Raw genomic sequence first — 25,575 nt, 5'->3', positions numbered from 1 at the left:
TAAACACAGACGCTCTCTACAAAAAGGAAGCTCAGACCTCTTGATATCTGTAGTCCGAGTCCTGAGACTTGGGCTGAAAGTCTGCCAGGAAGAAGCCAAGACTCCAAAAGAAACATAAAAAAGCCAGATTACAGTTTGCAATTGCACACAGGGACAAAGACCTGGGTGGGTCAGTCTGTCTGTCTGTCTCTCTCATTAACAACATTACAGTTCATATTAAAGGTGGACTTTTATTGCATATTCAGCTATTGAAACATTGACATAAAACGTTCTATACAAAGTTAAAATAATTCAGAAAGAGCAGAATCTCATTCTTAAACCTGGAACATCACAAACTAAAAACTGAACTTTTACCTCTGGGGGAATTCTGGCACACAGAGTCTTAGTTTAAAAACTGAATTGTGTCTCGGTTGTTTGGTGTTCTTCCTGTCAGTCGGCCTTCAGGGCGTACAGCACGTCGTCCTGGCTCACGTTGAGGCGGACCCTCTGCAGGACCCCCAGGCGGCTGGGCTCCAGCAGCAGCAGCCTGCAGGCCCCCAGACGCTGGCAGACGGCCAGGCCCTCCGACACGCTGACGGGCTGCAGGCCCTCCACCCGGCACAGAGCCTGGTGCTGCACCAACACCTGCAAGACCAGAAGGAGGGAACATTTACCACCCGGCCTGCTCCACATCAAGTCTCAGAAAACAGCATTTCAATAAAATATTAATAATATTAATACATGATAAATAAAGTCATCTAAATATATATCATTTAATTTTACCTTTAATTTTATTAGAGATAATTCTACCAAAACAAAAAAAATGAATTTGATCAAAATAAGTGGATTTCTTTATTTTCTTCTTTTTTATTTTTTTTTTGGGAAATTATTCATACATTTTACAAAAAATTTTTCATCTTTTTCAATAATGTTTTGCAGACATTTTTTTTTATTCTGACAATGTTTTTGGGCTATACTTTTTTCTCTTTACATTTTTTATTTTCTTGAAACATAAAAATATTCCACCAAAACAAATATAGTAAAAAAAAAAAGTAAATAAATATGACTAAATATACACACATTAAAAAAATTATAATAATATGTAATAATAATAATAATAATATCAATAAAGTCATCTAAATATATATAATTTAATTTTAACTTTAATTGTATTAAAACATGAAATAATTCAACCAAAAAATGTTAAAAAATAATAATATACAAAATAAACATTAAAATAAAGAACATGAATTTGATCAAAATAAGTGGATTTCTTTTTTTTTTTCTTCTTTTTTTTTTTTTTTTAAATTCTTCATACATTTTACAAAAATTTTTTCATCTTTTTCAATAATGTTTTGCAGACATTTTTTTTTATTCTGACAATGTTTTTGGGCTATTCTTTTTTCTTTTTACATTTTTTATTTTCTTGAAACATAAAAATATTCCACCAAAACAAATATAGTAAAAAAAAAAGTAAATAAATATTACTAAATATACACACATTAAAAAAATTATAATAATATATAATAATAATAATAATATCAATAAAGTCATCTAAATATATATAATTTAATTTTAACTTTAATTGTATTAAAACATGAAATAATTCTACCAAAAAATGTTAAAAAATAATAATATACAGAATAAACATTAAAATAAAGAACATGAATTTGATCAAAATAAGTGGATTTCTTTTTTTTTTCTTCTTTTTTTTTTTTTTTTTTTTAATTCTTCATACATTTTACAAACATTTTTTCATCTTTTTCAATAATGTTTTGCAGACATTTTTTTTTATTTTGACAATGTTTTTGGGCTATTCTTTTTTCTTTTTACATTTTTTATTTTCTTGAAACATAAAAATATTCCACCAAAACAAATATAGTAAAAAAAAAAGTAAATAAATATTACTAAATATACACACATTAAAAAATGATAATAATATATAATAATAATAATAATATCAATAAAGTCATCTAAATATATATAATTTAATTTTAACTTTAATTGTATTAAAACATGAAATAATTCTACCAAAAAATGTTAAAAAATAATAATATATAAAATAAACATTAAAATAAAGGACATAAAATGATCAAAATAAGTGGATTTCTTTTTTTTTTTTTTTTTTTTTTTTAGAAATTCTTCTTACATTTTACAAACATTTTTTCATCTTTTTCAATAATGTTCTGCAGACCTTTATTCTTATTTTTTTCTTGGTATTTTTTTTCTCTGCTATTTTTTTTCCATAAATTTCAATGTTTCGCTGACATTTCTTTTCATATTTTGACCATGATTGTGGTCTATTTTTTTTTTTTTTTTTTTTACATTTTTAAATACTTGAAACATATTTTTTAAAGTTTCTTGAAACAAAAAATAATTCCACCAAAACAAAAATAGTAAAAAAGTAAAAAAAATAAAAAGATACTAATAAAAATAATAATAAAAAAATATAAATAAAATAAATATACAGACACTAAAAGAAATATCATCAATGATCAAAATATGTGGATTTTCTTTGAAAATAATTTGATAAATAAAATAAATCACCTAAATAAATATTTATGCATTTACCCATGATTTTATATATGTTTTATATACATTTTACCCTTTTTTTTCTCTTTTTTCCAATAAAGATGTATATATATTTTTATTTTATTTCTATTTCTTGTGTGTGTACCTGTTGGAAGGTGGCCTCCTCCAGCCCCAGACGCCTGAACTCAGCGATGACGGCGCGGAGGAGGAGCTGCTCCTGCAGCGACGCGCTCCTGCACACACACACACACACACACAGGTTAGCTCAGAGCACCTCCTCCACCTCCCATCCTGCATGCCGGCGAGCTGCGAGTCTCACTTGATGGCGGTGATGTAGGAGGAGGAGAACATCTCGTTGAGCGCCTCCATCACGTGACTCATCCCCACCAGCCCCGAGGAGGAGGAGGAGGAGGAGGAGGAGGAGGAGAGCTCACAGATCTCCGTCGCCCTGCGGCAGATATCCAGACAACGACGAGCATCACCAGACAGAGCAGCAACCTGCAGGAGGAGAGGAGAGGAGAGGAGGTGATGAGATGTGAGGAGGAGGAGATGTGAGGAGGAGAGGAGATGTGAGGAGGAGAGGAGATGTGAGGAGGAGATGTGAGGAGTTGAGGAGAGGAGGAGATGTGAGGAGTTGAGGAGAGGAGGAGGTGAGGAGAGGAGGAGGTGAGGAGGAGGAGATGTGAGGAGGAGAGGAGAGGAGGAGATGTGAGGAGGTGAGGAGAAGAGAGGAGGAGGAGATGTGAGGAGGAGAGGAGAGGAGGAGGAAGAGATGTGAGGAGGTGAGGAGAGGAGGAGGTGAGGAGGAGGAGATGTGAGGAGGAGAGGAGAGGAGAGGAGGAGGAGATGTGGGGAGGTGAGGAGAGGAGATGTGAGGAGGAGAGGAGAGGAGGAGGCGAGGAGGAGGAGAGGTGGTGAGGAGGAGAGGAGAGGAGAGGAGAGGGAGTGCCGGGGGAGAGGAGGAGGTGAGGAGGAGGAGGTGAGGAGGAGTTACCTTCCTGGAGACCAGCTGCAGAGCGTCCTCATCGAAGGCCTTCAGCTTGTTGAGACGAGACGTGATGATCTGCTGCAGCTGCTTGAAGCTGTACGGCTGGAAGGACATCCTGGTCAGACCCTTACACAGACACCAGGGGAGAGGACTCGTTACACAGACACCAGGGGAGAGGACACGTTACACAGACACCAGGGGAGAGGACACGTTACACAGACACCAGGGGAGAGGACACGTTACACAGACACCAGGGGAGAGGACACATTACACAGACACCAGGGGAGAGGACACGTTACACAGACACCAGGGGAGAGGACACGTTACACAGACACCAGGGGAGAGGACACGTTACACAGACACCAGGGGAGAGGACACGTTACACAGACACCAGGGGAGAGGACAGGAGACACGTTTACACAGAGCTGAGGGCAGAGGACCTGGTCTCAGGTCCTGTAGACCCGGTCTCAGGTCTCAGGTCCTGTAGACCCGGTCTCAGGTCCTGTAGACCTAGTCTCAGGTCTCAGGTCCTGTAGACCAGGTCTCAGGTCCTGTAGACCTAGTCTCAGGTCTCAGGTCCTGTAGACCAGGTCTCAGGTCTCACCAGTCTGCTGGCGACCCTGTTGATCATGATCCTCTCGGGCAGGTCCATGGTGTTGGCGATGGTCAGGACCACGAGGCGGGCGTGGCGCCGCGTCGGCCAGTCGAACAGGTTGTACATCACGTTCTGCTTCCTCGTCCACAGCAGGTCCAGCTGCACACGGGACCAGGTGGGTTATTATACAGGTGAGTTATTATACAGGTGAGTTATTATACAGGTGAGTTATTATACAGGTGGGTTATTATACAGGTGAGTTATTATACAGGTGAGTTATTATACAGGTGGGTTATTATACAGGTGAGTTATTATACAGGTGGGTTATTATACAGGTGAGTTATTATACAGGTGAGTTATTATACAGGTGAGTTATTATACAGGTGAGTTATTATACAGGTGGGTTATTATACAGGTGAGTTATTATACAGGTAGGTTATTATACAGGTGAGTTATTATACAGGTGAGTTATTATACAGGTGAGTTATTATACAGGTGAGTTATTATACAGGTGAGTTATTATCTAAATATAAATAAAACCAGTTATCGTCACCTCGTCGACCAGCAGCACCGTGGTCTCCTTCCTGGGCGCCGCGTGGCTGAACCTTTTCTCCAGCAGCGCCGCGGCGTGGTCGGCCGTCGCCTTCTGACCCGTCAGCTTCTGCAGAACGAGAGTCGGTCTGTCAGTGAACGCACCACGACCCTTTAAACATCGGTCAGTGAACGCACCACGACCCTGAATGCACCACGACCCTGAACGCACCACGACCCTGAACGCACCACAACCTGTTTACCCTCAGTCAGTGAACGCACTACAACCCCTTAACCCTCGGTCCATGAACGCACCACGACCCCTTAACCCTCGGTCCCTGAACGCACCAAAACATCAGATTTTAGATAAAAACATGTTTTTTGTCTCCTGTCGTCTCGAATCAGAAGAGCCGAGTCAGCTAAAAGTAAAAAAAAAGGTCTTCTGTTGAGACTTTACTTAATAACTTTACGAAATAAACACGTTACTATTCAGAAGTCCAGCAGGTGGGCCGGCTGAATGATACTCAGCATTTTTTTGCCCCAGAGGTTGTAGCTGGTTTAATTTCAGGAGGAAACTAAATATAAATCTAAGGAATCTATAGAGCCCAAGAATGTTGGATACCATCTGGGGAAGTTGTTGAAAAAACGTTGCTAAGTTCGGTTATTTATGCTGATAACATTCAGTTTAAGGCAAAAACCACTTCGTTTTTCTCATGTAGCACAAATCTGCCCGTTTCCTCTGAGATCTGTATGTTATCGTCCTAAAGACGCCCACTGCGGCCGCCAGCAGCAGGTGAAACGTGGAGGAGGATTTGCTCCACCTGCAGGATCTGGACGTAGGCCTGATGAGGATCCGTCATCTTCATCCCGTTGATCTCGATGAAGGTGAACGGCGAGATCTCGTCCACCTCGGCGGCGTGCTGCAGGCAGCGCATCACCTCGTGCACCGTGGCCGTCTTCCCCGTGCCCGGCACGCCCGAGATGTACATGCACCTGAGACACAAACAACAACAACAACAACAACATTATTTATTTAAGCATTAATAATTGTATTTATTTATTTCATTTATGTGTCTTTTTAAGTGTTAATTATTTTATTTGTTTATTTATGTATTTATACAAGTATTAATTATTTTATGTATTTATTAATACAAGAATAAATTATTTTATTTATTTGTCTATGTATTCATTATTTTATTTATTTATTTATTTAAGCATTAATAATTTTATATATTTATTTTTTATTTGTGTTTAAGCGTTAATTATTTTATTTATTTATGTATTTATTTTACAATTAATTTTATTTATTCCCACATATTTTTTCATTAATTCATTTTTATTTACTTAAGCATTATCTTATTTATTTATTCATTTATTTCAGCATTAATTAATTCATTTATTTATTTTCCTCTTTGTCAGCATTTTTTAAATTAATTACTTTCATTAATTTCTGTATTCATGCATTTGTTATCTTATTTATTTATTTCTGTATTTTTAAAATTTATTTCTGTATTTCTTTAAGCATTAATTATTGTGTGGCGCCCCCTGCAGGAGGAAGACGCTCCAAGCTTTCCCTCTTCCCCCAGACATTTTTATAAACACTCCAGAGGACGTTATTATTTTTAAGACGTTATTTAAGTTTTTAAGCTATTTTTGGAAATTTTGTTAACATTCATTTGTAACTTTTTACTTATAATTTTGGAACATTTTACTAATTTTTTCGCTTGTTCCTGCAGACATTTTTGTTCACATTCACTTTTATTTATGTCACTTTTCCTTTTACAAATTTTATTCATTTTAGTAGATTTTAACCAATGTTATTCAGACTGTACGCGTGTTCTCCAGATCTTTTTGGACATTTTTTAAATGTTTTAAAAAATATATTTTACTTATATTTTTGGAATATTTGACTTTTCTTGATAATTTTCATAAGCTCTCCTCCAACCTGACAGGTGTGTGTGTGTGTGTGTGTGTGGCGCCCCCTACAGGAGGAAGACGCTGCACAGCCAGTGTGTTTTATTAAAAAAAATATCCAAATGTTCACCATTTATCACAACTAGAGATCATAAAAACTGAGACCAGGACCAGAATGAGGACCAGGACCAGGTTTAGTACCAGGAAAAGGAATGAGGACCAGGACCAGAATGAGGACCAGGTTTAGTACCAGGAAAAGGAATGAGGACCAGGACCAGGTTTAGTACCAGGAAAAGGAATGAGGACCAGGACCAGAATGAGGACCAGGTTTAGGACCAGGACCAGAATGAGGACCAGGTTTAGGACCTGGACAAGGTTTAGGACCAGGACCAGGTTTAGTACCAGGAAAAGGAATGAGGACCAGGACCAGAATGAGGACCAGGTTTAGGACCAGGACCAGAATGAGGACCAGGTTTAGGACCTGGACCAGGTTTAGGACCAGGACCAGGTTTAGTACCAGGAAAAGGAATGAGGACCAGGACCAGAATGAGGACCAGGTTTAGTACCGGGAAAAGGAATGAGGACCAGGACCAGAATGAGGACCAGGTTTAGGACCTGGACCAGGTTTAGGACCAGGACCAGGTTTAGTACCAGGAAAAGGAATGAGGACCAGGACCAGAATGAGGACCAGGTTTAGGACCAGGACCAGAATGAGGACCAGGTTTAGGACCTGGACCAGGTTTAGGACCAGGACCAGGTTTAGTACCAGGAAAAGGAATGAGGACCAGGACCAGAATGAGGACCAGGTTTAGTACCAGGAAAAGGAATGAGGACCAGGACCAGAATGAGGACCAGGTTTAGGACCAGGACCAGAATGAGGACCAGGTTTAGGACCTGGACCAGGTTTAGGACCAGGACCAGGTTTAGTACCAGGAAAAGGAATGAGGACCAGGACCAGAATGAGGACCAGGTTTAGTACCAGGAAAAGGAATGAGGACCAGGACCAGAATGAGGACCAGGTTTAGGACCAGGACCAGGTCTGGGGTCTTACCCTCCGGTGCCGTCGGTGATTTTGCTCTCCACGAAGCTGTAGATGTCCTGGAACTCCTGCTCCCTGCAGGGGAGAGACTCAGGGACCGAGGACACGTGGAGCCTACACACACACACACACACACACACACACACACACACACACACACACACACACACACACACACACACGTTTAACAACAGCCTCTGTGTGTGTGTGTGTGTGTGTGTGTGTGTGTGTGTGTGTGTGTGTGTCCGTGTGTATGTGTGTTAGTGTGTGTGTGTCCATGTGTGTTAGTGTGTGTCCATCCATGTGTGACTGTGTGTGTGCTTTATTTAGTGTGTTAATGTAAGTGTGTGTGCTTTCTTTTGTGTATGTGTTAATGTGTGTGTGTGTGAATGTGTGTTAGTGTGGGTGTCTGTGTGCTTTATTTAGTGTGTGTGTGTGTGTGTTAGTGTGTTTCCCTATGTGTGCTTTATGAAGTGTGTGTGTGTGCGTGTTTTAGTGTGTGTGTCTGTGTGACTGCATGTTAGTGTGTGTGTGTGTTATTGTAAGTGTGTGTTTCCCTGTGTGTGCTTTATTTAGTGTTAGTGTGCGCACGCGCGCGTGTGTGTGTGTGTGTGTGTCCATGTGTGTTAGTATGTTTTAGTGTGTGCGTGTTAGTGTGTGTCCATCCATGTGTGACTGTGTGTGTGCTTTATTTAGTGTGTTAATGTAAGTGTGTGTGCTTTCTTTTGTGTATGTGTTAATGTGTGTGTGTGTGTGTGAATGTGTGTGTTAGTGTGGGTGTCTGTGTGCTTTATTTAGTGTGTGTGTGTGTGTGTGTGTTAGTGTGTTTCCCTATGTGTGCTTTATGAAGTGTGTGTGTGTGCGTGTTTTAGTGTGTGTGTCTGTGTGACTGCATGTTAGTGTGTGTGTGTTATTGTAAGTGTGTGTTTTAGTGTGTTTCCCTGTGTGTGCTTTATTTAGTGTTAGTGTGTGTGTGCGTGTGTGTGTGTGTGTGTTCAGGGGTCAGAGGTCACCTGATCCGGGCCTCCTCCAGGACGTTGGCGGGTCTCCTGGTGGGCGCCGTCCTGCCGGGGATGCTCGGCGTGGCGCGGCGAGGCGTCCGCGGCGCCACGGCAACCACCTGGAGACACGAGAAAACATATTATTACATTATTTAAAACATCTTTGTAAATTAATATATATATTTATTTTCTTAATAAATAAATAAATGCTGAAATGAAATAAAAGTTCATAATTTACATAAAATTAATAAATGAATGTTTTAAATGTTTTTTTTTTAATTCATTGCGTCTATATTGATCTATTTTTTGTCTTTTAGATTTATTTAAGCATTTATTTATTATTTTTATATCTATATTTAAGCACTTATTTATTTATTTTTTCATTTATTTAAGTGTCTGAATGTTAATGAGGTCGGACCTCAGTTTAGTTGTGTGTGCATTTATTTATTATTTATATCAATTTAAGCATTCATTTACAGTGATTCATTTGTTAAAGATAAAAGAAAAATAAAAGTATTTTTTCTAAATTTTTATCCTGTTAAATTCACTGCAGAGTTTGAGTTCTGCAGCTAGAACTCAGACATAATTCAGGAATCTTTTTTCCGTCTGCAGAAATTCTCCGTGCCTCAAGCTCAAGCTCAAGGGAAACAGATAGGAGGGGCCACTCATAAAATTTCGTTATATGCAGATGATGTCTTAATTTATTTAACGGAACCGGGATCATCAATACCCGCATTATTAGAAACACTAACTGAATACAGTGTTATTTCTGGATACAAGATAAATCTTAATAAAAGTGTAGTCATGCCACTCAACGCAGCTGGGACTAAAATATCAAGACACAGTGTACCCTTTCAATGGAGTCAAGAAAAATTAACATATTTAGGCCTTCAGATTCCCAATGCACGTTCAAGGACCTTCTCTTTGAACTATTTACCTTTACTTAAAAAAACTGGAGCAGAACTCAACAGGTGGGCAAACCTTCCTTTGTCTTTGATAGGTCGTATTAATTGTGTTAAAATGAATATCCTGCCAAAGTTTCTCTTTCTGTTTCAAATGCTACCCATTGTAATACCTAAACACTTTTTTAGACAGCTGAACTCAACGATATCTAGGTTTATATGGAAGACTAAGACCCCCAGAATTAAGTTACGAGTCCTCCAGGGTACACCTCAGGAAGGGGGATTGAAACTCCCTAACTTTGAAACTTATTATTGGGCAGCACAATGCCCAACAGTCTGGTTATGGAAAACAAACCTACAGCAACGCCCCCTCCTGGCTACAGATGGAACAACACGATATAAATTCTATGTGTCTTTCCTCAATCCCGTATGTTCCCTCACTCAAACAGCTTCATACGCTGACAACAAACCCATTCATAAAACAAACTTATAAAACATGGTCTGAATTGCGTAAAAAGACCCAAAGTGATCAACCCCTATATAACCTTACCCCCTTTCATACAAACCCCCTTCTACCTAAAGTTCTAAGAGATGGTATCACCCATGTATGGTTTACAAAAGGGCATCAAGACGTTCGGGGATTTGTACAAAGATGGGGCCTTGGAGTCATTTGAAGACCTTGCAGATAAATACAGCCTTGACCGGAGACACTTTTTCAAATTTCTACAACTTAGGCATTATATTCAATCGGAACAGGGTGGCAGACTTTTACCTATCACAACACAACCCCTGGATAGTGTACTGAGTAGCAAGAAGGAACTCAAGGGATTTATATCTCACATGTATAAAGGTATTAACAGTATGTTGGAAAAAGAAGTGCTTAAGGCTAGAGGAACATGGGAGGTCGATCTATGTCACAATTTTGAAGATGATGACTGGATCGAGTTATGTGAAAAGGCTTCTCCTACAACAGTAAACACATAATAACTCAATACAACTTGATTCACAGAATTTATTATACCCTGGAGAGGTTGCATAATATAAGTCAGACAATCTCTCAATACTGTCCAAGGTGTAAATCGGAGGTTGGCTCTCTGATCCACATGTTCTGGTCTTGTTCACAACTGTCCAACTACTGGGAAACAATACTTAAAACCATATCCAAAGTAACAAAAATGAAAATACCATCCGAACCAAGGTTAGCCCTGCTAGGGGACACCTCAATGCTATCTGTGGAGGGCAGTAAAGTCAGGTTCATAAGAATAGCTTTGACCATAGCCAATAAATGCATAGGTTTCAAATGGAAAAGCAAGGACGCGCCCCTACCCTCTCTTTGGCTTATTGAATTAACCTCCTGCATCCCCAGTGAGAAAATAATGTATAATCTAAAACAAAGACCGGACAAATTTGAAGGAGTATGGGGTAATCTGATTGAGCATTTGAATACAGCAGACATAGATAATTAAAGAGTGAAACCAAAATAAGACATAGTTGCTGATGAGCAAAAGGTAACTATTATTATTATTATTTTTATATATATATATATATTTTTTTTTTTCATTCGTGACTTTACCTTTGGATTTTTATATACCTTCAGTTAATTTCCATTTTTATATAGGTTTATTTATTTATTTTATTGTATTTTATTTTATTTATCCATTTGCTTTTGAAGTTTTGATTGTCTTGCTGTTTTTTTTTTGTTTTTTTTTTTAAACTGTATGTGTGTATGTGTATGTAGATGTATGTATGTATATATGAACATATATGTATATGCATATCTTTATAACTATGTGTACCAGTAAAGGGAAATGGGGGGAGGGAATGGGAGGGGGGGCAGGGTAAAACAAAATAGGATGTTCAATATATGACTTGCCATGTTATATGTTAACACGACAAAATCCAATAAACACAATGTTCAAAAAAAACAAAAAAGAATGAATTATCCTATTTATTAATTATTGTATTTAAGCACTAACTATATTAATTTATTTCTGTATTTATTTAAGCATTATTTTTATTGATTTATTTAAGAATTATATTATTTATTAATTAATGTATTTGAGCACTAATTATATCCATTTATTTCTGTATTTATTTAAGCATTATTTTTATTTATTCAAGAATTAATCATCTTATTCATTAATTCATGTATCTCTCTACCTTCTTGTTGGGAGTTTTTCGTGGCGTTCTGCTGGAGGAGCGAGTTTTCTGTTTGGATCGCGGCGTGCGGCTCCCTGCAGCAGCTGATCGGCGCTTTTTAGACACGACCTCCTCGTCGCTGTCCAGCTCCTGCTCCTCCTCCTGCTGCTCCTCCTCTTCGTCCTCCTGCTCCTCCTCCTCCTCGCTGCTGCTCTGCAGCTCCTTCTTGGAGGGAAGGAACTCGTCCTGGTCGGAGCCGTCAGAGTTCAGGTCGAGGGACAGGTTCCTGGTGAGAGGACCAGAAGCTTCAGGACTCTTTCGTTAATCAATAATCGGGTCGATCGGCGGCCTGCGGCCCGCTCGGGACTCACAGCTGTTTCCTGATCAGAGACGACACCAGCGCCGCCGACTTCCTCTTGGAGCTCCGCGGCGTGGCGGCGGCCAGCGGCAGCATCGGAGAGTTTTCATTATCCACCTCGGCCCTGAACGCATCACACAGCAGGAGACGGGCCCCGAGTCAGCATGCAGCATTTTATTTATTTATTTAAACATTAATTATTTTTATTCATTTATTTATTTAAGCATTAATTATTTTATTTATTTATACATTAATTATTTTATTTATTTATTTAAACATTAATTATTTCATTCATTTATTTATTTAAGCATTCATTATTTTATTTATACATTCATTATTTTATTTATTATTTAAACATTTTATTTATTTATTGAAGCATGAATTATTTTATTTATTTAAACAGTCATTATTTTATTTACTTATTTAAACATGAATTATTTCATATATTTATTCAAGCGTGAATTATTTTATTTATTTAAACATTATTTTATTTATTTATTTAAGCATTCATTATTTTATTAATTTATTTAAACATTCATTATTTAAATTATTTATTTAAACATTCATTGTTTTATTTAAGCATGAATTATTTTATTTATGTAAACATTTTATTTATTTATTGAAGCATGAATTATTTTATTTATTTAAACATTCATTATTTTATTTACTTATTTAAGCATTCATTATTTTAGCTATTTATTATGTATTTATTCAAGTATTAATGATTTTAATTTAAGTATTCTTTTTTTTTATTCATGCATTCATTTAAGCATTAATTGATCAATGTATATATTTTAGCATTAATTATTTAGGCATTATTTATTTGATTTATGTTATTATTTAAGCATTAATTATTTTATTTATGTATTTAATTATTAATACCTTTATCTATTATGTATTTCACCTGTTCGACCTTATAAGGAGTGTGGCGGTACTCACAGGACGCCCAGCGCCGGCTCCTTCAGCGTCTTCACCTCTTTTCTCCGTGACGGCGTGCTCGCTCTGTGAGGAGACACGGAGGATGTTAAACGTCTGAGCAGCAGAACAATCAAACCTGTGAGACGTTCAGGGACCTCAGTGTTTAACTCCACCCAGAAATAAAACCTATGAGATGTTCAGGGACCTCACAGTGTTTAACTCCCCCAGAAAATAAAACCTGTGAGATGTTCAGGGACCTCAGTGTTTAACTCCACCCAGAAATAAAACCCGTGAGATGTTCAGGGACCTCACAGTGTTTAACTCCACCAGATAATAAAACCCGTGAGACGTTCAGGGACCTCAGTGTTTAACTCCACCCAGAAAATAAAACCCGTGAGACGTTCAGTGACCTCACAGTGTTTAACTCCACCCAGAAAATAAAACCTATGAGACGTTCAGGGACCTCAGTGTTTAACTCCACCAGGAAATAAAACCTATGAGACGTTCAAGGACCTCAGTGTTTAACTCCACCCAGAAAATAAAACCTATGAGACGTTCAGGGACCTCAGTGTGTTTAACTCCACCAGAAAATAAAACCTATGAGACGTTCAGGGACCTCAGTGTTTAACTCCACCCAGAAAATAAAACCTGTGAGACGTTCAAGGACCTCAGTGTTTAACTCCACCCAGAAATAAAACCCGTGAGACGTTCAGTGACCTCAGTGTTTAACTCCACCCAGAAATAAAACCCGTGAGACGTTCAAGGACCTCAGTGTTTAACTCCACCCAGAAAATAAAACCTATGAGACGTTCAGGAACCTCAGTGTTTAACTCCACCCAGAAAATAAAACCTATGAGACGTTCAGGGACCTCAGTGTTTAACTCCACCCAGAAAATAAAACCTATGAGACGTTCAGGGACCTCAGTGTTTAACTCCACCCAGAAACAAAACCTGTGAGATGTTCAGGGACTTCACAGTGTTAAACTCCACCCAGAAAATAAAACCTATGAGACGTTCAAGGACCTCAGTGTTTAACTCCACCCAGAAAATAAAACCCGTGAGACGTTCAGGGACCTCACAGTGTTTAACTCCACCCAAATAATAACACCACTGTGAGTCTATCAGCCTGCAGTGACTCACTTCTGCCCCCTGGTGGCGTTCTGGCGTCGTGGCGTGGCCGTTCTTCTTCTGGGCGTCCTACCTGAGCTGCTGTGAAGCTCCGCCTCCAGCTCACCTGACCCCTGCTGAGGACTTTGATCCAACAGGAAGGCAGCAGTGAACGCAGCGTCTCTCATTTAAACTCTTTAAAATAAATCTTTTCCAGAGTTTCCAGTCGACATTTTTCTCTTCGTTTGTCTTTTATTTGACTCCAGGAGTCAAAATATCTTCCAACTGGGCTACCCAACAAAATGTGACTTCAATATATATATATATATATATATATATATATATGTTTTTATGTTTTTATATGTTTTTAAAGATAAATAGATCTGTAATGAATTCATGAATAAAACAATAAATAAATGCTGAGATAAAAAACAAAAAATGTAAGATAAAAAATAAATATTAACAAATATATGCCGAAATAAATAAAAGCTGAAATAAATAAAATAAAAAATGATGAAATAAATAAAATGATGAATAAAAGCTGAAATAAAAAAATGAATAAATGTTCAAATAAAAAATTATAAGTAAATACTGAAATAAATAAAATATAAATAAATGCTGACAAATAAAATTGATATAAATACTGAAATAAATAAAATAACAGATAAATGCTGAAATTAATAAAATAAATAAATGCTTAAATAAAAAAATATATAAATGCTGAAATAAATAAAATAAAAATGCTGAAATAAATAAAATAACAAATAAATGCTGAAATAAGTAAAAGAAATAAATGTTGAAATAAATAAAATAAATGAATTCTGAAATAAATATTGGCAAATAAATGCTGATACATTTTTTTAACAAATAAATGCTAAAATAAAAAAATAACAGATAAATGCTGAAATAATAAAAAAAAAATGCTGAAATAAATAAAATGAAAAATGATGAAATGAATAAAATGATGAATAAATGTTCAAAAAAAAAAAAAATGTAAATACTGAAATAAATAAAATATAAATAAAGGCTGACAAATAAGATTGATATAAATACTGTAATAAATAAAATAGCTGATAAATGCTGAAATAAATAAAATTAATAAACGCTTAAATAAAAAATATATATAAATGCTGAAATAAATTAAATAAAGATGCTGAAATAAAAAAATGCTGAAATAAATAAAATAACAAATAAGTAAAAGAAATAAATGTTGAAATAAACGAATTCTGAAATAAATATTGGCAAATAAATGCTGATACATTTTTTTTACAAATAAATGCTAAAATAAAAAATAACAGATAAATGCTGAAATAAATAAAAAAAATGCTGAAATAAAAAAAATGCTGAAATAAAAAAAATGCTGAACATTTTTTTAATTTTTAAAATTTATTTAACAAATAAATTGTGAAATTAAAAAAAAGGCTGAAATAAAAAAATAAATGAACGCTGACACAAATAAAAAGTGTCTGTGTGTGTGTGTGTGTGAGGACTCTGACCTGCTGGACTCTGGGGGACAGCAGATCTCAGTCGGAGACAGTTTGTTGAGGACGACGGAGGACGGCTTCATGTCGACGGGGGCGCGGCGGGCCGTCCTGAGGGGGGCGGGGCTCCGGGGGTCCCGGGGGTCCCGGGGGGGGGACGCCGACAGCCTCTGGGCCAGGACCAGCACCGGCTCCTGGTCCTCGTCCAGCAGACGGCTCAGGACGTCCTCGCTCAGCGTCGGCTCGTCCTCCGGACCTGACGGGACGATTTAAAAAGATTTATTATCTCAGTGACGCATCAACAGATTAATAACTACATGTTACAATATCTGGCTGTCAAAATATGACTTAAATATTAAAAAAAAGGGGGAAAAAAGACAAATACATTGCTAATGAATTCGGAATAAAACAATAAATAGAGAAATAAAGAAAATAAATGCTTAAAGAAATAATAGTTCATTATTTGATAGGACATACAATTAATTAAATTAATTAATTTATTGCATTATTTGTAAATGTTTAAGTATTATTTCAGCATTTTTTTTAAATTATTTATTATTTAATATATCTGTATTTAACCTCAGTTTATTTAAGCATTTATTAATTTATATATATATAAAAGTTCCTTATTTAATAGGACATACAATCAATAAATTATTATTTGTAAATTTAGCATTCACTTATTGATTTATTAGTTATTTAATATAATTGTATCTCAAAGCATTTATTTATTTGTATATCTATTTAATTTATTAATTTGTACATTTATGTACATTTTAATGAGGTAGGATGTTGAACATTAATCTATTTATGATCATAATATATATTAATTATTTATTGATTATTTATATATATGTGTGTGTATCTACCCTCAGTTTAGTTATGCATTTATTTATCCTGATATCTGTTAAATTTATTAATTTATGTGTTTGTATGCTAATGAGGTAGGATGTTGAACATTAATCTATTTATGATCATTTCATATTTTCATTATTTATTTCCTGACTCACTGTTGAGCTGCAGCTTCTTGCGGACGCCGGGCGTCCTCGCCGTGGCGTTCCTCCTCTTGGCGCTGAGACATTTGGACGCCGACAGTTTGGAGGCGGAGTGCAGCGACTCGGCCTCGGCGGCGCCGGCCTTCCCCGCGCTGGCGGCGCCGCGGACGCACCTCGCCCCGCCCGCTGCCGCCGCCCGCCGCATGATGGTGAGGTCCGGGGTCGGCAGGGCGCGGCGGGCCGGACCGCGAGGCGCCGCAGCGGCTGCAGGCGGCGAGACGGGCGGCGAGGGCGGCAGGGAGGGGCGGGGACAGCGAGGAGGAGGGGGCGGAGCTTCAGACTCCGGAGCAGACTCCATCACCCTGAAGGTCTTGGAGTCCCAGGAGAACTTCACGTACAGCGTCTCGTTATCTCCAGAGTCCGGGAACGGAGACGCCGCGTCCAGCTGCTTCACCTGCAGGCCAAAGGTCAAAGGTCAGAGAGTCACGACAGGAAGTAGGAACAACTCAGAGAAAGTTAGAATGACAGAAATCAGAAAAACAAGACATTTCTCCTCTGTTTTATCAAATTGCAATAAAACAGAATTTATGTATAAACACTTTTCCAAGAGACACACAAAAAAATACAAGACAAAAAAATTACAAAAACACACACAAAACCCCCCCAAACATATTTTTTTAAACAAAAAAATTACAACACAAACAAAAACACATAAAGAAATTACAAAAAAAAAAAACCTGTCCTCTCCTCTCTGCTCTGTGTAAACAGATTCTCAGTGAATGTTTGTCACGTGACCGTGACAAATATAAAAATAAAAAAAATACCCACAAAAAAAAAAAAAATACAAAAAAAAACACCCAAAACACACACAAAATTACAAAAAACATACAAAAACAAACCAAAAAGATATTTTTTGTAACAAAAAAATTACAAAACACACACAAAAAACACAGAAATTAGAAAAAACACACAAAAACACTAATGTCCTCTCCTCTCAGCTCTGTGTAAACAGCCTCTCCTGTCCTCTCCTCTCTGCTCTGTGTAAACAGATTCTCAGCAGAATCAATCATGTCTTCAGTGTCTCTGAGGAGAATTTAATGTTTTTAACTGGTTTATCTGGTTTATTTTAAATGACACATGTAGAATAAAGAGATTCTGACACTAATATTAACATTAACGGTCACTTTTTATAACTGATGATGCGTTCAAGCACCGTCAGAAAGTTCTAACTCTGACGATAACGCCTGTTTTTACTGTTTCTTTCTCTGTTTTCCTTTGGTTTTATTCTCCTGCAGCAGATGAAGTCAGGAGTCTGGAACGTTTCAGCAGAAACAGGTTCGTCTCTGACTGTGTTTTATTTGTAAATGAAATGAGAAGAAAAGCAGGAAATCTCCCTCTCTGAGAGGCTGAAAGCAGCCGTTTCCCACCGTGACGGGTCTGAGGATGGACTCTGCGTTGACCTCGTCGTCACAGCTCCGGCCCTGGTAGTAGAAGATCTCCTGGGGGTGGGGGGCTCGGCCCAGCAGCTTCAGCTTGGTGGGAGGAACCTCCGACACCCGGACGAACCACTGGACCACCGCCTTCTTCTGCTGCCCGCTCTCTGGAACACACAGGAGGCTCGTTATTATGGTCAGAGCGTCGCCGCGGCAACAGTCTGGAAACTTTGGATGTTGTGTTTTCACTGTGAAAATATTCAACCATGATGTTACAAATCAGATTTATTCTATCCAGCAGCGCTGAAAATCCAGCAGAATACATAGAATAGAATAGAATAGAATAGGATAGAATAGAATAGAATAGGATAGAATAGAATAGAATAGAATATGATAGAATAGAATATGATAGAATAGAATATGATAGAATAGAATAGAATAGGATAGAATAGGATATGATAGAATAGAATAGAATAGGATAGAATATGATAGAATAGAATATGATAGAATAGAATATGATAGGATAGAATAGAATAGAATAGGATATGATAGAATAGAATAGAATAGGATAGAATATGATAGAATAGAATAGAATAGAATAAAATAGGATAGAATATGATAGAATAGAATAGGATAGAATAGAATATGATAGAATAGAATAGAATAGGATAGAATAGAATAGGATAGAATAGAATAGAATAGGATAGAATAGGATAGAATATGATAGAATAGAATAGAATAGAATATGATAGAATAGAATAGAATATGATAGAATAGAATAGAATAGAATACGATACTCATTTTCAAAAGTATCGATTGTTATTTATTGTTCTAACTGTTATTGTTTATTGTATTTATTTATTTTTTGCACTACCTCAGACCTGAAGCTTGTTATCATAGTTGTAGTTTCTTTTTGCACAACTGTTTTTATTATAAATATTTAACCTGTTTGGTTCTGTTGCATTTTTCTTGTTAATAAAAATATTTCTGTTAAATTTTGGGGTCTGTTTTTATCCGTGTGGTATCGAAAATGGTATCTAGTATTGAATATTTTCCTGAGTATCGGTATCCAGTTGAACATGTTAGTATGGTGACAACCCTAATTATGACCTCTTTGAATCTGGCACCTAACACACAAAAAAACTAACACTAATAAAGACTAAACTAAAACTAACACTAAAACTATTATATACTAAACTAAAACTAAAGTAAAACTAATAAAAACTAAACTAAAACTAGCAAACTCACTCTAAAAACTCATTAAAACTAACTGAGTTTGAAAACAATAATTCACAACGAAATAAAAACTAAAACTAATGAAAAATCCAGAAATATTATAACCTTGGTTGCAACCCCCCCCATAAAGTACACCCACGGCAAAAACAGAGACGATTACAGCATCGAGTCGTGTCGTCGAGTCGTGTCGTCGAGTCGTGTCGTCGAGTCGTGTCGTCGAGTCGTCTTGCCGAGTCGTGTCGTCGAGTCGTCTCGTCGAGTCGTGTCGTCGAGTCGTGTCGTCGAGTCGTCTCGTCGAGTCGTGTCGTCGAGTCGTCTCGTCGAGTCGTCGAGTCGAGTCGTGGAGTCGTGTCGTCGAGTCGTGTCGTCGAGTCGTCTCGTCGAGTCGTGGAGTCGAGTCGTGGAGTCGTGTCGTCGAGTCGTGTCGTGGAGTCGTCTCGTCGAGTCGTGGAGTCGTCTCGTCGAGTCGTCTCGTCGAGTCGTCTCGTCGAGTCGTGTCGTCGAGTCGTGTCGTCGAGTCGTGTCGTGTCGTCGAGTCGTGTCGTCGAGTCGTCTCGTCTCGTCGTGTCGTCGAGTCGTGTCGTCGAGTCGTGTCGTGTCGTCGAGTCGTGTCGTCGAGTCGTGTCGTCGAGTCGTCTCGTCGAGTCGTGTCGTCGAGTCGTGTCGTCGAGTCGTGTCGTGTCGTCGAGTCGTGTCGTCGAGTCGTGTCGTCGAGTCGTCTCGTCGAGTCGTGTCGTCGAGTCGTGTCGTCGAGTCGTGTAGTCGTCTCGTCGAGTCGTCTCGTCGAGTCGTGTCGTCGAGTCGTGTCGTCGAGTCGTCGAGTCGTGTCGTCGAGTCGTGTCGTCGAGTCGTCTCGTCGAGTCGTGTCGTCGAGTCGTCTCGTCGAGTCGTGTAGTCGTCTCGTCGAGTCGTCTCGTCGAGTCGTGTCGTCGAGTCGTGTCGTCGAGTCGTCGAGTCGTGTCGTCGAGTCGTCTCGTCGAGTCGTCTCGTCGAGTCGTGTCGTCTCGTCGTGTCGTCGTGTCGTCGAGTCGTCTCATCGAGTCGTCTCATCGAGTCGTCTCATGGACTCACCGTCTCCGAAGAGGCGGACCACTCGGGCCACGTAGGGCTGGTCCTCGTCCTCGCCCTCGATCAGGATGTGCTGCCCCGTGGTGATGACGGTGACCCGGGGGAGACCCTCCACACTGATGGCCAACGAGCTGACACACACACACACACACACACACACACACACACACACACACACACACACACATCACATTAATAACTCAGAAATCAATTATTCATGGATCAATAATCAGAACGCAACATCATCACACATTAATCTGAACTGAGCCGTTCTGCATCAGGACAACTTCTATTATTTGTTTTCTATGTTGACACACACACACACACACACACACACACACACACACACACATACATATACATTATATATATATATATATACACACACATACATATACATATATACACACGTGTATGTATATATGTATATATATATATATATATATATATATATATATAATATGAATAAATCTCATAAAGGGAAAGCTAAAATAATATTCATTAATTAAAGTATCTAAAATAGGATTAAAAATATTAAAAAACATAGAAATCAATTAGTTTGGTTGAATAAATAAAAAGGAATTAAAGCAAAAGGTAAATAAATAAGCAAATTAACACAGAAATATCAATTTATGGCACATTTATTTGTTTTTATTTATATTCTGTCAGTTTTACTCCATATAATAATAATAATAATAATAATAATCATCACTGAACACAAGTATTGATTAAGCACAATGGCCCGTTTCAGAGTGATAATATGTGATATTATTGCATTATATTTACTAATTTAAGTACATTTAGATGATAATACTTTAATACTTTTTAACAGGATTGTGCAGGCAGGACTTTAACATGTTCTCAGTGTTTTAGGAGTATAAATTAGATGATTATTAGGAGAATAAAGTGACCTACTGACCCGTATTCTTGTGTTTTTAACTTTCTGTTGAAGCCGAGCGGCTCTCCTCTCCACCGGTAAACCCTCCGGACTCTCAGTCTGGTGAAATATTTCATCCTGTGGCCTCCAAAACTCTTCACCAATAATCAATAATCAATATAAACTCGCCTTGTGCGTTTTCTTGCTTTAATTCAACACACGGAGCGTAAAAAACGAAGATTTTACAGCATCAGAAAGTCACACCGCCGCTGTCTACATTTCCCGCGAAAAAAATTGCGTCATTTCCGGTTTCTTCTTCTCTTGTTTAAATGGCGGGAAATAAAGTATAGTGCTGCCCCCTGCTGCCCCGGAGAGCATCACACCTCAGGACTACAGCAGAAGAAGACTTTTTTAATAACCATTTTATAAACCACTTAAAAATCTTTACCATGACGTGTTGGTATCATTGTTTTCAGCACAACCTCACCTATATGACCTGATTATTATTATTATTATTATTATTATTATTATTACTATTACTTTTTCATTTTGACTTGCTGGATCAACATATTGAACACAAAAAAATAAAAATACAAAATACAAAAAAACACACAAAAAATAAATAAAAAACACAAAACAAATAAAACACACAAAAATTACAAAAACACACACAAAATTACAAAAAGTATACAAAAACAAACCAAAAACATATTTTTTAAACAAAAAATTACAAAAACACACACAAAAACACACATAAAAACACACACAAAACACATGAAAACACACACAAAAAAACACAAAGAACCACACATAAAAAGTTACAAAAAACACACATAAAAACACACAAAAAATAGAAAAAACACACACAAAATTACAAAAAACATACAAAAACAAACCAAAAGCATAATTTTTTTTAACAAAAAAATTACAAAAAACACACACAAAAACATGTAAAAACACACACAAAGAACCACACACAAAAACACACATTAAAACGCATGAAAACACACATAAAAACACACAAAAAATACAAATAAAAACACACAAAAAATACAAAAAAACATACAAAAACAAACCATAAACATATATTTTTTTACAAAAACAACACAAAAATACACACAAAAACACTTCAGCTTTGTAATGTGTTTGATTTCATTTCTTTTTCTCTGCAGCTCTTCCTGATGATGTAACTGGAAAAAAACCCTGCACACACAATATAAAACAACACTATATATAAATGAAAATAAATAAATGCATTTAGAGATTGATTTTTAAAAATTTAATAGAAAAGTTAATAAATCAGGGAATTGTAACAAAAGTAAATAAATAAGCAATCAAATTATGGCAAATTTTATTCATTAATCTATTTATATATTTATAAAATATAATTTTTGGCATATTTAATTGTAATGGAAAAGTCAATAAATACATACACAGTAGATAAATAAATACAAAAACTAAATAATACATTAAACATATATGCAACACTAAATGCCTTTAAAAAGTAAAATAAAAAAACATAAATAATATTGTTCAGAGTGTTAATATATAGAAATATATATATATATATATATATATATATATATATATATATACATACATACATATACATATATATTTATTTAGATGAGATATTCCTTTATTAGTCAAACCATCGGGACATTTTCAGTGTAACATCAGCAAAAAGTATCAATGAAATAACAATAAATAAAATAAATGAAGTATTGACAATTTAGACAAGAAGAAAAATAAAGTATTAACACTCTGAAAATATTATTTATGGGTTTTTATTTTACTTTTTAAAGGCATTTGTTTACTGTTGCATATACGTTTAATGTATTATTTAGTTTTCGTATTTATTTATTTACTGTGCGTGTACGTGTGTATATATATAAATATATATATATATATATATATATATATATATATATATATATATATATATAACTTATAACTTATTTTAAAAAGTGTTGTTTGGGTTTGATGCTGATTTAGTTGCAGTTTTACAGCCGTCCAGTAGGGGGCGGTGGCGGGAAATAAAAGGGCTCCAGAGCTGCAGGTCTGAATCTGCAGAGTCAGATATTGAATCTGAGGATGACTTTTGTTTTCTGTCGCTTTAAGTTTCCATTCCTGAAAAACGAAAGTTAAGACTTGTGCCCCTCCTCTTCACATCACTTCAGTTTCAGCGTCAAGAGCGAAATACTATCCCATAATATGACATCATATAATAAGCACAATATCTCATAATGTATACATAAAACTGCAAAGTTTGTAAACGTACGCTTAAAAATAAAAAAAAATGAATAAATGAATAAATAAAATAAAATAAAATAAAATAAAATAAAATAAAATAAAATAAAATAAAATAAATAAAATAAAATAAAATAAAATGAAAAACACTGGAGCGGCTTACAAAATAATGTTATTTAATATAATATTAATAACAACAACAATAATAATAATATAGGGTAGTCCTGATATAACGTCATATAATAAACACTATATATTTCCTAATTTATATTTAAAACTGCGGAGTTTGTAAACGTACGTTCCGGTTGGATTTCACAAAGTGGACTCACTTAAAAAAAATAAAATAATAATAATAAAAAAATTAAATTAAATTAAATTAAAAACACTGGAGCGGTCGGCCTCCTTAAGGCGTACAAAATAATGTTATATAACATAATATTAATAACAACAACTTGTCCTAATATACTAATCATATATATAGGAAGCACAATATTTCCTAATTTATATATAAAATTGCGGAGTTTATAAACGTGTGTTCCGGTTGGATTCCACAAGGTGGACTCACTTAAAAAAATAAAAAAAATAAAAAAATAAAAAAACACTGGAGAGGTCGACCTCCTTAAGGCGTATAAAAATGTTATATAACACAGGCTAATATTAACAACAACAACAACAACAACAATAATAATATAGTATAGTCCTAATATGACATCATATAATAAACACACTATATTTCCTTATTTATACATAAACTGCGGAGTTTGTCAACGTACGTTCCGGTTGGATTTCACTTCAAAAAAATAAATAAATAAGTAAATTAAATTAATAAATTATTTAAAAAAATATATAAAACACTGGAGCGGTCGGCCTCCTTAAGGCGAACAAAATAATGCAATATAATATAATTATAATAATAATAACAACAGCAACAATAATATAGTATAGTCCTATGTATAAAAGATATTATCTCTTTGGCTTCATATTGTTGCTTCAAGAAGAAAAAAGAAAAGTGTCTGCAACCTTAAATGAACTTTAGAGAAAATAAAATGATAAAATCTGAGGATGACTTTTGTTTTCTGTCGCTTTAAGTTTCCATTCCTGAAAAACGAAAGTTAAGACTTGTGCCCCTCCTCTTCACATCACTTCAGTTTCAGCGTCAAGAGCGAAATACTATCCCATAATATGACATCATATAATAAGCACAATATCTCATAATGTATACATAAAACTGCAAAGTTTGTAAACGTACGTTCCGGTTGGATTTCACAAAGGAGACTCGCTTAAGAATAAAATAAAATAAAAATAAATAAATAAAAAAACACTGGAGCGGCTTACAAAATATTTTTTGATAATATAATATTAATAACAACAACAACAACAACAATAATAATAATAATAATAATAATAATAATATAGTGTAGTCCTAATATAACATCATATAATAAACACACTATATTTCCTAATTTATATTTAAAACTGCGGAGTTTGTAAACGTACGTTCCGGTTGGATTTCACAAAGTGGACTCACTTAAAAAATAAATAATAATAATAATAATAAAAATTAAATTAAATTAAATTAAAAACACTGGAGCGGTCGGCCTCCTTAAGGCGTACAAAATAATGTTATATAACATAATATTAATAACAACAACTTGTCCTAATATACAAATCATATATATAGGAAGCACAATATTTCCTAATTTATATATAAAATTGCGGAGTTTATAAACGTGTGTTCCGGTTGGATTCCACAAGGTGGACTCACTTAAAAAAATAAAAAAATAAAAAAACACTGGAGAGGTCGACCTCCTTAAGGCGTATAAAAATGTTATATAACATAATATTAATAACAACAACAACAACAACAACAACAATATAGTGTAGTCCTAATATAACATCACATAATAAGCACAATATTTCATAATTTATACATAAAACTGCGGCGTTTGTAAACGTACGTTGGATTTCATTTTAAAAAAAAATAAACAAGTAAATTAAATTAATAAATTATTTAAAAAATTAAAAAAAAAAAACACTGGAGCGGTCGGCCTCCTTAAGGCGAACAAAATAATGCAATATAATATAATTATAATAATAATAACAACAGCAACAATAATATAGTATAGTCCTATGTATAAAATATATTATGTCTTTGGCTTCATATTGTTGCTTCAAGAAAAAAAAAAGAAAAGTGTCTGCAACCTTAAATGAACTTTAGAGAAAATAAAATGA

The 25,575-nt window shown here is 35.9% G+C and overlaps 1 protein-coding gene across 1 annotated transcript; it reads right to left on the bottom strand.

Annotated features, from left to right (window-relative positions):
* Window positions 1-210: 210 nt before the first annotated feature.
* Window positions 211-21,427, bottom strand: orc1 (origin recognition complex, subunit 1). Its single transcript, XM_059341640.1, has 18 exons — window positions 21,136-21,427; window positions 20,220-20,347; window positions 17,907-18,079; window positions 16,495-16,933; window positions 15,500-15,740; window positions 14,037-14,147; window positions 12,918-12,980; window positions 11,992-12,102; window positions 11,642-11,906; window positions 8,592-8,698; window positions 7,591-7,692; window positions 5,447-5,618; window positions 4,648-4,755; window positions 4,104-4,253; window positions 3,506-3,625; window positions 2,831-3,009; window positions 2,657-2,744; window positions 211-624 (listed from the first exon to the last, which is right to left on the bottom strand). The coding sequence occupies exons 1-18, from the start codon at window positions 21,228-21,230 to the stop codon at window positions 430-432; spliced, it is 2,847 nt and encodes a 948-aa protein (XP_059197623.1). The 5' UTR covers window positions 21,231-21,427; the 3' UTR covers window positions 211-429.
* Window positions 21,428-25,575: the final 4,148 nt, after the last annotated feature.

The sequence above is a fragment of the Centropristis striata genome, chromosome 9 (assembly GCF_030273125.1).
Source record: "Centropristis striata isolate RG_2023a ecotype Rhode Island chromosome 9, C.striata_1.0, whole genome shotgun sequence".
Classification (NCBI taxonomy): domain Eukaryota; kingdom Metazoa; phylum Chordata; class Actinopteri; order Perciformes; family Serranidae; genus Centropristis; species Centropristis striata.
The sequence above is the reverse complement of the archived record's forward strand: the minus strand, read 5'-3'. Positions and strand labels throughout refer to the sequence as shown.